This window comes from Apteryx rowi, unplaced genomic scaffold, assembly GCF_003343035.1.
Source record: "Apteryx rowi isolate R43461 unplaced genomic scaffold, aptRow1 scaffold_141, whole genome shotgun sequence".
NCBI lineage: Eukaryota > Metazoa > Chordata > Aves > Apterygiformes > Apterygidae > Apteryx > Apteryx rowi.
In genome coordinates this window covers 1,778,753-1,795,753 of record NW_020447653.1, presented here as the reverse complement: position 1 = coordinate 1,795,753, position 17,001 = coordinate 1,778,753, and the positions used below count along the sequence as shown (strand labels likewise).

Below are 17,001 nucleotides of genomic sequence, written 5' to 3'. Positions count from 1 at the left end.
GTGGCGGGGGTTCACGTCACTGCGGTCCACAGTTTACACCCACGTGACCCCAGGCCTGGGCGATGCTCTGCAAACGGGGCTGGAGCAGACAGTCCAGAGAAAGCCCTGAGCCCACTGAAGGCTACCCCGAGGAAGGGGTCCCAGAACGCCTCCCACGACAACATGATGCTCCGTATGTTTCCTGCGGCACAACTGAGACTCTCAAGAGAAATAACTGGAGCGTTTCAGCAGAGCATCCTGCTACACACTGTCATCACGTGGCCCTGGCAGGCAGTGAAGCATGCATGAACAAGTGCAAGCCAGGGAACGCATGAATGAACGTGTGCCTGGGAGTGCTGCGTAGAAGGGGCTCTCCCCGCGCCCTCCCACATCTTCTGACAGCTCTAACATCCCCTCTACTGTGACTCAAACACGGTTTCATTTTCCTCATCAAGAAAAAGGGCCATTTCCTCACCCCAGGCTCCCAGAACCAAACAATCACTCAAGCACTTCAGTGTCTGTACTACTGACTGCCATATCTTCCTTATTTTGAGCATAGATGGCTCTGGGCATACTTTACTGCCACTGCCAGGGCCCATGTTTTCAGGTCCCGGGCAGCATGCAGGATAGGGCAAGTCCTGCAGGAAGCTGTGGCAGGACTTGTGAAATACAGCTCACATTTCACTCGAGACAGCTCCCACAGCCTTCTGTCACTAAAAAGTCCCCACATAACCCCAGTTCACCAGTTACCTGGAAACAATGTGAAGCTTGCTCCAGTTGCAAACAAAATCTTCCTACAGCTACAGCAAACAAAACCCTACATCTGCATCCGAGGGAGGCCAAGGGACAAAACAAGGGGCTGGGGGGCGGCTGAGCCCCAGGGCTCCAGCACAGCATGTGGAGCAATATCACCACTACAGCAAGGTGCAGCAGCTGACAAGCAGACAGCTCATTTCCCAATCTCCTCAACACCTGAGCAGGCACCGTATTTCCCTGGCCTCCAGCTGCTGACAGGCCTATCCACATAGCAGAGCTGCACGAGCCTGGCTAGGTTTGTCAGACTCGAATTAGTCAGCGCAGCACCAAGCCACAAGCTCTGGTTTTGAGTCAAGAGAGCTTCAGAGGTCAGCGCCTTACGCGCTTCAGCGTACGCCCAGAAGAGGTTACGAGCAGCCCTGCGAGCACCCTGCCGGGGTGTGCCTCTGCACTGACTCAAAGGCAGAGCAGCACCTACAGACCCGGCTTTATTTCCTGCCATCTGGCACAATCAAATCCCTTGAGAAGCCTGGCCTGGAGCAACTTGTACTCAGTTCAGTTTGTCTCCTGGGGTTATAGACCAGTTACCCTTACCTTCTTGTCTATTCTGACTTCCCGTTTACTTCTCAAACGGCCTGTGAGAGGGGTACAACCAAAAGCCCCATATGTCTGCTGGGCCACACGCCACTGAAGCTGCCTTGCTCCTGCTAGGCACCTGCCACCCTYGCCCCTCCGGTGCAGTGCAGCTGTGGCCTGCTGAGGACTCGCCTGGGGAGTGCCTCTGTGGAGACACACTTCCCATTCCCTAGGGAATTTATCCACGGGATCTCATCTCTGCTACTGGTGCTGCCAGCCCCTAGTGTGCAGCTTCCCACAGCACCTTGTGAGCACTGATTGGACCCATCCTCTCCAGCAGGTGCTGTGCCACAGGAGAGCCATGCCCCATCCAGGCTGGGCAGGGTCCCAAGCTCTGCGCCCTCACTGCAGCCTGGAGAAGAGCTCGGCACTACTCCAGTTCTGCACGCAGGCAGGGAGCGAGACCCCTTTGCTGTCCCTCACAGCAGGTCCCGTGAGCCCTCGGCACCAGTTCTCTCACCCAGCTGGAGTCATGGGGCGCTCTACAAGCATGCAGCGGCTAGGGAGCTCGCAAGCTTTGTCAGGTCCCAAAACGCCTCAGAGCACCGAGGAACTGCGTGGCTCCAGACACCAGCAGGCAGCTTTGGCAGCATGTCCCTACCTCTGTCGTCTCCCTGCTCCGCAGTCCTTTCAGGRCCTCTCTGCGTCCAGTGGGGCTGCTCTGGGTGCAGCCACCCCTGCCCGGCCTTCCCTCCCCACACGGCCTCGCGCATTCCCCTGCACTTACCTGAGAGGACTGTCCTGTCCTGCCTCTTGTGAAGGGCTGTGGTGGGAGGGGGTCCCTGGTCTGAGCTCAGCTCTCACTGCCCGCAAGGGCCGATCGCTCCCTGCTAGGACATAGCCTCATGGCAGTCACGTGCGGGTCCTCACAAAGCGCAGACATCCCAGTTCCCCCGAGGAGCCCGCAGCATCTCGTGAAGAGCAGGACCATTCCTTCAGATGAAGGCACATAGTAACTGCTTGAAAGTTGCACCAGATGTGACCGTCAGCACTGGGAGCAGCATTCGCACCTCAGCCAGACAGCTGGGCCCATCTCCCTCACCTGTCCCCGCTGGAGGGCTTGCAGCTCTCTTGTGGAGTACAAGTGGCTAGGAGCCAGTGTGCTCAGGAACAACTGGAGAGACAGGATTTACAGTGAGGAGGAAGGGACCAGCAGCAGGCAGGAGGGGAAAGCAGGCTGTTTCTCTCATGGCTGCTATTTGTTTGCAGCCGGTTAAAGAAGGTGAACCACTTCAAGCCACCGAAGTCAGAGAAGGCACTGGTGCAGCAGAGCGCAGGAAGGCACAGCCAGCACAGCTTGGACTTGCTATCCAAGCTTCTGAGTGCAATGCAATAACGGTCCGCTCAGAGCTGCATGGCAGGTCTTGTTTGATCCTGAAGGAGCCAGCACACAAACAGCTGGAGAGATACAAATCATCCACCCTTCACAGACCACAGGTGGCACTAAACAGTAAATGCTGCTAAGAACAGTCACTGCCCTGAATTTCACAGGAAGGAAACTTCAGCTGCAATAAAATCTCAGCCTGATGCACGTCAGAATAACTTAGGCACAGACAACTTCTTTCTCCTTCCAAAGAGGCCTTCACCTCTCAAACACAACAGCTAACTGACAGAGAGGTATTTGTGTTGCAGCCAGCTGAGCTCTTCCAATCAGTGCCAGCCTGCTGCAGGTGAGATGACATGAGCTCTCAGAGAGATCAGGCTGAGCACACCTGCTTGTGACCCTGGAGAAAATCACACAGACCACTGAAGACAGGCACAGGGATCAGGTTTTGAAGTTTGTCTTTTTAATAAAAAGGCACCTATAAAACAGGTCAATACATTACAGGCAGCACAGATACCCAAAAACAAGCCTAAAAATTGTTTCAAATAAAAACCAATAAGATGTCTTCACATATTGTATTTATATATTTATATTTATATATATATTTATATAATGGTACAAAATGACTGGGGAAGTTTCTCCATGGGATGACAGAGAACGGGTCAGTCACCATTACCTCAATGTGAAAGCTAATTCCGGGTGTGTGATCATTTGACGTTTGGAAAGATGCAGTTTCCCAATGTTTACTTTTTTTTGGAGCAGGAAAAACACTGTGAAGTCATGGCTAAAACATGGGCAAACCTTTTTACTGTGATTAGGCGGAGTCAGTACACAGAACTCAAGCTTAGAAGCCGAGCAATAAACTACAAGACACGAGACTAGACACAGCTCACGGCAGTGGGCAACTGGCCAATGGCAAACCCTCTGCCCAGGTCTAACAAGGGTTGGCTGTTATGCAGCTTCAAGAGAAGCTCCTGCCATATTGCTGTTAATAGACACAGTTGGGAGTGGTGCCCAGGGCAGAGGGATGTCACTCGGCACTTCCTTTCCCTGTTGTTCAGCCATCACAGAATTAGGGGCAGGGCTGGCTCCAGGGCAGTGGGATTTTGCTCAAGAGCCCTATCTGCTGCTCTGAAATAATGTCAGGATTTCCCTTTTGTATCCAGGGCTGCTGAGTTAAAAGGCTCAGCTGCTTCTTACTCACTTATCACTGAAGGATAGGTCCTCCTCCTCCCATCAGGCAGAAATAGCAGCACACTGCCCTGACCCTGTGAGTGAGCAGCACCGACCTCCCTAACACTGCACAGAGGTGTATGGAGCCTGCAGGCTCTGGCTGACACAGGGCTGCTGCCTGAATGAAGATGGGAAGCCCCAGGCAAAGTTCTCAGTTGGGCTGGGTGAAGGGGACAACAACTGGACAGCAGCTGTCTACAGACAAACAAAAAAACATTTTTTTTAATAGAAAATATTATGGCTTAAAATTAATCGAGTCTAGCTGGTGGGTGATGGACAAGGTTGGGGGCTGGCACTGGTATTTTGACGTTTACAAGAAAATACCTGCAGCCAACATCCCAAAGTGCAGCCAAGAGAAGCCAGGGCCTTTCAAGCAAGTCAGGCTTAGAAAAGGCTACATCTGCTCAAGCCAGCTCCTCCCACATGAAGCACATGCTCTGAAAGGATGGAGAATACATTGTCAGGTCCAAAGCAGACTTATTTAGCCTGGGCTGAAGATTATTCCTCTTTTCCCTAATTGCCAAGGCAGGGGACAAGCTCTTCCCAGGGTTGTTCCTATTTTGCCACCTTTGACAGTCACACCCTAAGCAACCAAACCACACAAAGCAGGAGACCAGAGTGACATCCCTTCTCAGATCTGGACCCATGCTTCCCACACATTAAGGCTCTCTACAAAATGCCCCGACACTTCAAGATATTCCTCATTAGAATTTGTGGCTCCATCTTGCTACAAATCTGATTCACATAGCCACGGGGATGACACGTCAGCACGCACTGACCTTTTCTAACAGTTTGCAACATGATGAAAAGCTTTGCCTTTCCCTCACTACTTTGCTATGTCCCTGTATGAAAGCCCTCTCCTCCATGCGGTAGCAAGTAGGGAAAGGTGAGTTCTGCTACAAGAGAGGTAGTATGCTAAATCCGGCTTTGCAGAGATAATCCTCCAACTGGTGTTCATCTGGCAATCAAATGCCTTGTTCACAGTGGGATGCCCATAGGGTACACCATGCTGGAATGCGGTCCCTGCTGAAATCCAGAGATGCTGTGCATGCAGGAGTGAGTGTGTGTGTAACTCCTCAGTCCCTTCAACGAATAAACACAGGAAAAAACCATCAGTGCTGTGTGCAGGAAGACCTTACAGAATGGCGGATGCCATCCCTGGGGTGGAGCACATCCAGAAAAGCCCGAGGTGTTCAGATGGCCTACTTCCGCCAGCCTAGGAACAGGGGCTGAAATGCAACCTTGGCCTCTTCTATCAGTAACACAGAACAGCCCGTGGAGAAGGTGGCTCATGACTTTCAGCACCACACAACCGACACTGTACAAAACAACTCTTATACTGAGATGTAGTATAGCACACAGGGACAAGCCATCTTCAACAACTGGACCTTTATAGTACAGGGCAGGGCTGCTTCAGGTAGCTCAGGGCAAACTGTAAAGACTGCCTGTGAAGCCCTGGCAGACTACTGGAAGGGGAGTATGCCATCCTTGTCTGACAAAACACCTGGCTTTTCTGACGACCAAGTTCCTGCTTTGCTGCCGCAAGGTGACTGCATCCCGCTGGCAAGCTACATGGCTCATGAGCACGCACAGCACGTAAGGAGGATGGACAAGGGCGAGGAAGACGTGGCAGACGATTCAGTGGCAGTAGTAGGGACATGGTGTGGTTGCCTAGGGTGATGGAAGGGAAAAGGATTGGCCTGCAGAAGAGCTGGGTTCCCAACTAGCTTCTCCTATCTCAGAGCCCATCTGTCCCTACACACTACACCCCCTGCCCACAGGACACACAGCATGAGGGAAAAGAAGGGGACTACAGAAGAGCCAGCTCATTGGGACCTCCAGTTGTTGTTACTGGCAGAAACCAGATGCTCAGCATTTCTCTAGCCGAATGGCTGTCATCCTTTCACAGCCACAGCAGCTTCGCCATGGAGCACTGACAGTTGTATCCCGAGAAACTACTGTCTCTGCCCTGCCAAATCAGCATTACTGCAGTGATATTTCATTGGGGCCACAGCTCTGACCTTCCTGATGGTCCTTAGTGGCTGGGTGGGTTCTTGTACTCAGCACAGCCTCCACAGGAGCCCAAGATCTGTGTGAAACTATGCACCCTGCACACACAGACTGTTTGGATGCATGAATGACACAGGTTTGACAAGGAATTGCTCTATAATGGAATCTCTCAATGCCCTGTACACCTTGGGGGATCCTCCTGCCTCCTCCAAGGAGTTTTGAACCCTTGTACATTGTCTTCTTTAGCTTATTTTTTGTTTTTGTCTTTTTAAAACATGTTTTGAGGCTTCTATTAAAACACAGAAATACAGAACAATTAAAAACCAGCACAAGTTTTGCCTTTCCCAGCGACCTATTTACAGCTAGTTCCAAAAACCTTCTTGCACATTTTGGTTGCTTAAAAAAAAAAAAAAGAGAGAAAGAGAGAGAGAAAAGGGAAAGAAAAACACTTGAAGGAGGGGGAAAAAAATGAAAACTTTACAAACTGCCACAGGGTCTGGAAGTCCCTGGTCACCACTCAGGTTTCAAAATTAACAGCCTCACTCCCCGTCCCTCCACCCCCTTCCCCCCAAAAAAAGAAAGGAAAAAGAAACCCAATTCACATCAAGTTTACTGCACATCTGGTTTTCTGTATAGAGGCAAATCCGATATGAAAAACATCCTACTTGGCATCCTCCACTGGCATTGGCCCCCAACCCTCCCCCAAAGAAAGGTTTAAAAAAGTTTGTACAATCAGACCCTGCCCCTCCCCATCCCTGTGTGCCAGACATGGTTAGAAAGGCAGGTTTGCCATGTTCCCAGGCCCAGGGATGTAACTCATTTGGCTGTCCAGGGAGACACTCCTCTGCCTCATCTGGTGCGTGACCATTAGGTTCTGCTGAGGCGGGGGCCCCATGAGAGAGCCCTGAGGTGACATCATGTGTCCTGTCTGGGCATACATCTCCCCTGACACAGACATGCTCCTCTGCTTAGCCTGCATCAGCATGAAATTCTGCTGGGCCATCAGACTCTGCTGTGGAGACATCATGCCCTGGTGCATGCTGTTGCCCATCATGCCTTGCTGGGGCGGTATGCCTGTCCTGCCCAGCATGGGCACTTGTCCAGGATGGCACATGGGCATGCTGAGTCCCCTCTGCACACCCTGCTGTCCTGGAAGGCTAGGGGCATTCATACCTGGCCGCACAGGGGGCTGATCAGCCATCATGTTCTGCAGGTTCATGAGATGGAGGTTGGAAGGCTGAGATTTGGGTGCTTGGCTGTCACTCTTGGGGAAATACTGCAAGGTGCTGCTTGGCTTCTCTGACGGGATGATCCTGGACAAGTCAAACTCAGGGATACCTGTGGGTGTGGGTCGAATGACCTCACTGAGCTCAGGGTCATTCAGCACGGAGGCCACCCCAGGAAGCACAGGGGGATAGGGSTCTCCAATCCGAGGAGGGATGTTCTTGCCCATCATGTGCTGCTGAGGTGGCATCTGGCCGGGCTGCTGGGAGGGAAGGTCCTCAGGTGGCAAGGGCATTCCTGGCGGGTAATGCTGCTGCATTCCAGGGCCACCTCCCCCTCCTGGGGCCATGGGCATACCTCCTGCTGGAGACTGCATGGCATTGTGGGGCTGCTGCATGCGGGGGAACACGAGCTGGTTGGAAGGAATCATCTGTGAACTGTTCGGCACGGGGCCACACTGCTGGTTCAATGAGTCCTGGGGCCCTGGGGGCAGCATCATGGGGTTCTGGGGGGGTACGCCCGCCCCTGGTGCACTAGGGTGCATAGGAATGTTGGAGCCCAGTGGGTTCGGGGACGACATCATGGAGGTGGGGGGTGGTTCATGGGAGAGAGGTTGCTGACCAGGCAGGTTCATTCCCATGGGGCTCTGAGAGGATCCAGGCCCCACCGAGTTTAAGTGCAGTTGATTCGGCTGATTCCCTGTCACACCTAATGAGAGGAAAAAGAGAGAAGAATTAACTGTCTGCCCACACACCTCTCAAGGCTGCAAAGTCCACACCCCGCAAAGCCTGTCGAGCATTTCTGCTCAAAAAGCCCTGAGCTCAAAGTGAGATTCACAGCAAGGGGTTGCCAGAAGGGTTTGCAAAGCACCAAGATTAGAGAGAAATGCCCCAAACTCCTGCTCCCTGAGTGTGTGAACAGCAGCGAGCTGTTCCAGCTTCATCCGCTCCCAGGCTGTCAAACAGGACTGCCTGCCCTTGCCGCAGAGAGATGGTTAGGACGTCAAGGCCTGACTGGGAGCAGCACGGTTGCAGGGATGTTACCCAAACAGACAGGTGAGATAGACGTGGAATTGTAGTTCTTATAGCCCACTAATTTTACAGTCCCAGCTGGTTCTGCATGCCCGGACAGCCCTACAGGGAGACAAGAGGATCTCTGCAGGGTGCTTAGCCACCCTGAAGGCACAGAGGAGTGATCCTTCACCACTGCCTGAGCACACGGTTAGCAATCCAGCAAGCTCCCTGTGACCACACGCCCTCGGGTGGCAAGGAGGAGAAAGACAAAAGAGTCTGCAGGCCAACACAAGCGTTATCTGGGAGGGAGGAATGTGCTCATCAATACAGCAGAGTGATCAGCCTTTGCAGAGAGGTTCAGTTTAAGAGAGAGCAAGCGCATTTGCATGTCTGGGGTCAAACAAACTGAGTATTTAGGAGCAAAAGAGTCAAAAAGCTGATTTTTCATTTTGAAAACCACCAGAAGTGTTTATCAGACAGCTTAAAACCCTCAAATCAAGTGGCACAGTCTGCTGGAATTCCCCTTCCCCTTTAGGCCGGTCACTAAATGATAAAAGACAATCATTTGCCTAGCTGTCCTCATTAGCACCACCAGCYAGCGAAGCAGATCTGGCTGTTGCATACTGAAATCAGAACTGAGGAGGATTCACACTATGCTATGACACAGCTTTGCCTGTGCAGGCACCTGGGCTCTACTCAGAACCATCAGACTTTCAAACCTTGCTCAGTGTCCCTGTCCCCCTGGGCCATGTCCTCCAGAAGAAAACAGGGATTCCAAGCAATAGGCATCTGCCTGGAAGTCCTGGGACACCTCCAAGAGCAAAGACAATCCAGGGCCAACACATCCAAACAGGATAAAGATAGTTTCAAGAACTTCCAGAGCTCATGCAAAGAGAGCACCCAGAATGCCAGATTGGGTCACGTCTTTCTGAACAGCACACCCAAGCCGAAAGCTGGCGGACAGTCTGGGCAAGCAGACTACCAAGAACAAGGGCAAATTTAAACTATTTGACCAAGAAGTCAATGGGAGAACAGAGTTTCTCGTGCCTGCTTTAACTTTGCAACTGCCCTCTCCTCCTCCGCATAGTCCATCGGGCTGCTGACGGCCACAAGACAGTCTTACCGCTCTAAAGCCCAGTTCCAGAAGTACGTACCTGACATACTTCCAGGTGGGAGCATAGGCCTGTCTGGCAGCAGTTCATCATCAGAGGTGGCGATGGTTTTGATGGCATTGTGGTAAAGTGGTGTGGAGCTGGGCATGGCATACTTGGACATCTGGGACATCATCAGCGAGAGGGGGTTCTGGGAGGGGGATGGATCTGGAGAGGAAGTAAAAGGCATATTGGGATTCATGGTGCTAGAGGTGTTACTGGCTGGTGCGGAAGAACTGCTCCTAGGCCCAGAAGGGAGAGAACCTGTAAGCAAGAGAGAGACCAGCTTAGTACCACCTGCAAACTGCAGTTTGCTCCTGTCAGACAGCAAACCCATTCTCTCCTTAGAACTGCAGTGATCAGAGGAGGCTGAAAAACACAGAGCCCTCAGGACTCTGAGGAAGAACCGTGCAGAGACCCTGTTCCAGAACCACAATGGACTTCCATTTCAAACTGCTTCTGACTTCCCAGCTCAGACACATCTTTCACTACCTGCGTCACAGAGGATGAGCTGAGACTGAAGTAGAAGCTGCTCTGTTTGCTATTCCACCTATCTGAAAAGCCCTATTTGGACTCCTGGGAAAAAGATCTACTTCATGAAAAATGGGAGAACGTGAACCGTGGGCACGCATAAGTATGAGCATCTCCCCAAACCCGTGGGAGCACGCAGGTTAGAAGGAAATACCATGGGGGAAAAAGGGACCTGAAAAAAGGCTGGCAGAATCCACCAGGAAGACAGACCACTGAGAATACAGTCCCTATAACATTCAGATACACGACATCACTCCCATGGTGTCTACACCCTGCGCTGCATGTAAGCATCTCCCCAGGCTGATACGTCACCTCTGCTGACTGCCGGCACACAAACTGCGCAGTTGTGCCAGTCAGCAATGGCTGCAAATACACTCTGGGCTGCCCGAAGCAAGCAGCCAAGCAAGCAGAGGGGGAAGGAGAGTAGGGGCATGTGTTTCCCAGGGTACAGAAAGCACTAAACTACTGCTGACAATGTGACCGCAACCAGTCTGAGCTGACTGGATTTAGGGGATGGAAACCACAGGTGCAGGAAGTGGTCAGAGCTGGTACTAAGGAGCCTTTGAGTTAAGCTGTTTGTTCCAGGATCCTGGATCTCCACACACTCCAAATACAAGCACAGATGCACACTCACACACAAGATACCAGCATACCCTGATCCAGTCCTCCCATGGAAGCAGATGAGTTCATGCTGAGGGTCTGCTTGCTCTGGTTGACTCCAGGGCTGGGCATGGTGGCTTTGGGAGATGGCACCCAACCAGGGGAAGGAACAGCCATAGAAGGAGACTTCAGGCGGCTTGGTGAGCCAGTGGGAGACCGGACATTGAGTGAGGAGCTCATCACCTGGGGGGACTTAAGGGGTCCAGATTGGTTTGAAGGAGGCATGCTGACCATCTGCGAGGGCGTCTGCGGGGACTTGAGGTTGGCAGAAGGGGAGGTGACCAGTGGCGAGTGCACCTGGCTGAGTGTGGGGGACTTGAGGTGACCCATGCTGGGGGAGTTCATCTGGCTGATGTTGATGGTGAGGTCAGAAGGCCGGCGGCCCAGCCCCCGGGAAGGTGCTGGGTGCATGTTGGCCAGGTTGCCCCCTTGCGTGGGAGTGGGATTGGAGGCTGGAGGCAGAGGGATATGGCTGAGTCTGGTGGTGCCGCTGATGCTCCCAATGGGCATGGTGCCCTGCTCAGGGCTGAACATGTCTGAGGCACTGCCCATCTCCTGGGGCATGTTGGGGTAAGGTCCTTGTCCACCTGAGAAGCCTTGCTGTCCTTGGTTGGGGAACTGGGAGGGAATCATCATTTTCTGGCCCCCCCCCAGCATTGCACTGCCATTGCCATTCTGAGCCCTTGCCCTGGCCAGCTCCTCAGGGCTCATGCCCTGGTGTGCCATCATATCAGGGCCTCTCATCTTCTGCGACATCATCATCTGCTGCTGTGGGGTCATTTGGACATTGAGGTTCATGTTCATATTCATGTTAACATTCATGTTCATGTTGAGGTTGCTGGGGCCCATGGGTGCATCCATGTCCCGAAGGCCTGACTGGCTCATAGGGGGGCTCAGCATCCCCCGGGTGCCCGCAAACTCCATTCCCATCGGGGCACTGCTCAGGTTGTCCCCCGTTATCTGCCCAGCAAACATGGATGGATCCATTTGCCTGTGAGCCTGTATCATCCTCTCCATTTCCATACCCTGGCTCATGGAGTTGCTGGACATCCCCATGGGCCTCTGCATTGCCACTGGGCGTTTCTCCATCAGCTGATGCCGCAGGATCTCCTCTCTGGCACGGGGATTCATGAACCTTTCAGGGTCACCTTGCCCTGATGGGTAGGGCAGGGTGCCCTGTGGAAAGTTCCCTGGGCCTCCCATAGGAGGCATATCGTCACTCCACCCCATGCTGGGCCTGACTGGCCTCTGCATGGCATTCATGGGCCCAAGAGCATCCAAGGGCATGTTCTGCATCCCCCCAAAGCCAGAGACTCTCTGCATTTGATTTCCAGGGAATCGTGGCCCAGGAAAGGGTGGCCCTCCTCTCAGTTGCATAGGGTCCTGCACATCTATGGGTCCCCGCAGCTGGCTGCCTATCCCTGGTGGCCACTGCTCTCCAGGCTTGCTGTGGTAGGGTGGTGGGGGCCCACGCATCATCATGCCTCCCATAGACTGTGGAATCATGATCTCCTGCATGGGCCGGCCATGGATGCTGATCTGCTCCTCTTTCCGCCGCTTCTCCTCATAGTACTCCTCCTGCAACTTCCTCCAGGCCACCTGCTCTGGGGTCAGGCTGTCCTGGTTCAGCCTCTGCATCATCAGGTTCATCTGCTGCCCCATGTCAGCGCTTGGGTGATGAGGGACTTCGTGTTCCAGACTGGGGCCACCCAGGCTCTGTGTCTGGGAAATCATGGACTGCAGGGGTTCTTCATACTTCTTCATGCTGGTGGGGGGTGCGGGGGGCTGGGCAGGGGCAGTCTGTGGCTGAGGAGCAGATCCACTCTCACCCGTGTTTTGGCCGGACTTCATGAAGGGCTCAGCCTCCCCACTGCGCAGCAGCAGACGTTCAATGTCCCGCAGGGTCTGCAGAGAGCGCTCCCGGTGCTCCAGCTGTTCCTTAGAGAGCCCTTCTGAGTTCATGGGGTTTCTGGAGCCCAAGCCTGCCTGCCCATTCCCCGGCATCCCCGAGCCTGGGCCTTCCCCCAGGAGGCTAGAGCTGGAAGTGGCAGAGGAGTCCACTTGCCCAGGCTGCATGGTGTTGGCAGAGGCGGTGGGTGCATTTGGGTGGTTACTTCCAGGCTGGTTGCTGCTGCTGTTGTTCCCCAAAGAGTTGGGAGTCAAATCCCTCCGGACATCCTCACTTGTCCCTTCCTGGGGCAGGGCATTGGGTGCAGGTAAAGCTGTTTGACTGACGGTCTGAGGTGGAGGTGGAGGCTGCGGCGGGGGAGGTTGTGGCTGTGGCTGACTAGCTTGCGGTGCTGGCGGCTGGGACTGTGGAGTGTTGGCAGCAGGTGGGTTAATCGGTAGCTGCTCAGCAACCCCCAGCACTTTAGGAGCTGGCGCCTGACAGAGAAAGGGGAAGTCAAAGTGAGCAGGAAAAACTCTGGGCAGGTGTTCTTCCCTCTACCCTGTGGGAGACCACTGTATGCCAGAAACATGCCACATGTTCTGCCTTCATTCCTTGTGGGGAAGAAGCAGGCCCTGTTGCATGTCCTAGGTGCCATGGAAATGCACAAGTGGGTATTTTGCCCGCATGGTTGCAGGGCCACATACAGTGCCCCCATCCCAAATTTATCATAGCTGACAGCAGCCAGGAGTCACTCCAAAGAGGTCCTGCAGAAAAGCAGCTTCTCACACCACTGAAGGGGGATTCTGACAAGCCCTTCCTTCACAGCTGAGCCAGGAGGTAGGGTGAGAATGGCCATGTCAGAAGTGAGCRGATATCAGTCAGCAGCGTGTGCCGACAGGAGCATTTGGTTCACAGCTGGTATACCTGGTCTAGCTTTGCCCGTGGGACGTTCTGCTGATGATAGGCCAGAATGGAGTCAGCTCGGCCCTGCAAGACAGCTTCTGCAGCTCTGGGGAGAGAACACAAACCACTCAAAAACAGACAAGCATTGTGTCCCATCCCCATCCCCTCCTTCCAGTCCCCAGGACCCACCCCAACTTTTCAGTCCTGTGGGAAAAGGGGAATCACAGAATCACAGAATGGTTGAGGTTGGAAGGGACCTCTGGAGATCATCTAAGTCCAACCCCCCTGCTCAAGCAGGGTCACCTAGAGCACATTGTACAGGATCGCATCCAGGCAGGTTTTGAATATCTCCGGAGAAGGAGACTCCACAACCTCTCTGGGCAACCTGTTCCAGTGCTCTTTCACCCTCGCAGTGAAGAAGTTTTTCCTCATATTCAGATGGAAAATCCTCAGAGACCTCCTATCTGTCCTGTTCAGGCCCCAGGGAGCTTCTCCAATTGAAGATCAGTTGCCTTAGAACTTCCTTCTTCCCATGTCCTGTGTTGGGCACTCTGCTCTGCTTTGTGCCTGCTGCTGCATGCTGCCCTGAGGGTGTCTGTAGCTGGGATGTTCTGGGATCTACCACACAGCCTCTATGATCTAGCAAAGAGCTCTAAAACTAAGTGGTCTACCTAAGGCACCATGGCTGAGACCACGCAAGGCAGAAGAGAGGAATGGAGCTGAGAACAGCAAGTGTTACATGGCACTCYCCATGGCACCCCAGCCCCCTAGGTGCTTCCAGATCAGACCAGCAGTCTATACTGCTCTGGACAAATCTTTTAATTAGATGCTGACTAGATATACTCCGCAGTGCACCATGCAGAAAGCTGTGCTGGGCATTGCTGGGAGGAAACGTGCATTTCAGACAAAGTTCATCCATCAGCAGTAGCTGCCAGCAAACCTCCTGAACCTTAGTGGGGACCTGCTCAGTGCAACTGAAGAGACACAGGGCCTGCCCAGCTCTCCTCTAGTCAAGTGCAGTCTACAGCAGGCAGCTGTGACAGGTCAGTCCTACACCAGTGGAGGATGGACAGAGTTTACTGCTTACGTGTTAGCAAGGTGCGTGGTAAAGACGTAAACGAACTGCGAAGGCTGCTTTCCTGTTCCGCTGCCTCCGCCTCCTGCACCATYGGGCCGTAAGCCTGGGGCAGCACCATGAGGTGCACTGGAAGAACTGGTCTCATTCAGGTTTGGCAGTGGGTTGGACCCTGGACCAAGCTGCGAGGCTGTGGACATTGCAGGATCTGCTACATTACAATCTATGGGAGCACAGGAGACAGAAGTTACTGACAACCAGCATAGCAGGAGAACCTGAGCAGCCTCTGCACAATGGCCTTGCCGTCTCCACCAAGAGAATTAGCAGATGGGATCGAGGCAACCAGGAAGGCCAGGGGAGCAGGACCTCCAGCCACAGCAGAGCAAGCAGTCTCTTTCTCTGAAYGGGGGCCGTAGCAGAGACCTGCAGGGATGGCAGAGCTGGGTACAACAAAGGGCTATGCTCTGGGTGTCAGGGTGCTGCTTCTGAAACACGCTTCCCTAAGGCAGAGGAAAGGCCACTGCCTGTCTTGGCAAGAGGCTGRGGCTCAGCGTTCCCAACACCGGCAGATGGCAGCACCGGACCAGCAGTCCCTACTGCTTGGGTGGCCACTGCCCCCCAGGAGCCCTAAGGGCCCAGCTCCTCCCCTTGTCTCCCCTTCAGCACAGGGCGGCCCCAAGGCTCATCTTGTCTCCCTTCCCTTAGCCATAGTCACAGAAACCCAGGTAGCAGGGGGAAGGGGAGACGCTACTCACCGGCGTGATAATTATTAATCATCATCAATTATTTAATAATGTCCCTAATTAATATTAATAAGCATTGTAATTAACAGCAGCATTCAGCACTTCCCTCTTGCACAGCCCCTCACACACACATGCACAAAGGCTCTCTCACAGACACACACTGCACCCCACCGAGCCAGGACCACTTGCTGTCCTACAAGGCCCTCACCAAGGACCTCACCACAGATCTGCTGAATATTAACACCAGCAGTCAGTCCCTGGCAAAGCCATGGTTAAGGGGAAGAGACACCACTGGAGGCCCGATGTGGGGACTCACTCGCTCCCTCACTACTGGCCCTTGCTCCTTGACAGTCCCACCTTGCCCAGCTCTGATCAGGCAGATCTTGGAGCAGGCTGCAAAGGGGAGGTGGTGCTATCCTTTCCCACAAGTGCGGTCACTGAGCCATTGAACAGAAGTGACTAGCCCAAGGTCACCCAACAAATTGGTGGTAGGGTCTAGCAGTCCTGACTTCCAACCCAGCCCTCGTGAACTGTTCAGAGAATCAGAAGGAGACACCCTGGAGAAGATGGTTACGGTGCAGTGTCAGACACAGAGGCTGACCTCAACAGGGTTTTACATGGTTCTATGTTTTCCATGAGTTACCTCCCCCAGCTATAGCTGCTCTCCAGGCATCTGGAGACCTTGTAAGCAGTATCCACAAACATTGTTCTAGGTCTTTGCATATAATAGCCACAGATTTCAAACAGGCAGATTTTATAAGGACCTGTACAACCAAGTCATCAAGATGCAATACCCAGGCTACAAAAGTCTTTACGGAAGAGATAACAACTTGAGGCTCTCAGGCTAAACTGCAGGTTTGGTCATAAAACTGAGTTCTTGGTTAGTAAGTCTGGAGTTCAGAAAAAAAATGCAGATCTAGAAAAACCACACCCACAGCTATAGGGAACCAYCCTGATTCACAATTTTTTTGCTTCATGATTTGTTAGTAATATAAAAAATTGTGTTTGCTGTGAGCAGGATTCACACCTCAGAAGACAGAATAATAAAGATGAGGACAGAACAGAAAAAAAAAATGTTGAGGGGAACAAATCCAGCTTTTTCCTCTCCCGTGGCTGGGAAAAATATCTACTGACCTCCATCACTGGGATATCCCTGGCAAGATCAGGAAAGATGAATTAGTAAGGATCAACTGCACAGATCTGGTCCTGTGGCCTCAGAAATATGCCCCCCCCCTCCAGTTTGAAAGCAAACTGAATTCTAGATGCAACAAATCCAGGAGTTCTGATGCTTTTGGAAAACAGGAGAGACCTACAGTTTAGTGTCCAAAACCCTCACAAAATATGCACGTTTGCTGGCTCGCTGCACTATTGAACTGCTGCACAAGGGAGAGCACAGCTTCCACACAGAAAGAAATAGCCATGGTCTTTCTAACATCTTGAACTCCAGTGAACAGGAGGAGATGGAAATTGAAGGAACTGGATCCTGAAAGTTCACAAAAGCCTTTATAGAATTTCACTGTTCCCTGAAGACTTATAAAAGATCAGCCAAGGCTTTGGGATGAGCTGAGCTTGAACTACAAGCGCTGGCTGGAAGCTGAAAGAACTCGCTGTGTGCTTCAGCTAGCTCAGCCCTGCCTGAACCCTTGTCAAGAACCTGAGAGCTCCTTTAGCATTGGCTGCCTTTAATGCACAGCTGCAGAGACTCGGGTGGATGGCCTGACGGACCACCAAGGACGAGGACTGAGCTGCTGCTAAGACTCAGGCAATGCATGCAGCACGGTCTGGCTAATGCCATGACCAAGGGAGGTGTGTGTGCATGGTCCACATTGGAACCAAGGCAGGCACAGTCTCAAGATAACCATTCTCCTGCTG

At 52.9% G+C, this 17,001-nt stretch overlaps 1 protein-coding gene across 9 annotated transcripts in view; it reads right to left on the bottom strand.

The window, feature by feature from the left end:
• Positions 1 to 3,136: 3,136 nt before the first annotated feature.
• BCL9L (B cell CLL/lymphoma 9 like) overlaps positions 3,137 to 17,001 on the bottom strand; it is a 93,926-nt gene continuing 80,061 nt past the window's right edge. For 6 of the 9 annotated variants that reach the window (XM_026057954.1, XM_026057953.1, XM_026057948.1 and 3 more), the window contains 5 exons: positions 14,399 to 14,609; positions 13,333 to 13,417; positions 10,511 to 12,902; positions 9,330 to 9,590; positions 3,137 to 7,870 (listed from right to left, as the gene is read on the bottom strand). In XM_026057954.1, coding sequence (XP_025913739.1) covers positions 6,711 to 7,870; positions 9,330 to 9,590; positions 10,511 to 12,902; positions 13,333 to 13,417; positions 14,399 to 14,609 — 4,109 coding nt within the window. In that variant the 3' untranslated portion in view covers positions 3,137 to 6,710. The remainder of the gene's footprint in view (positions 7,871 to 9,329; positions 9,591 to 10,510; positions 12,903 to 13,332; positions 13,418 to 14,398; positions 14,610 to 17,001) is intronic. The other 3 variants (XM_026057951.1, XM_026057949.1, XM_026057956.1) reach the window with 3 other exon arrangements.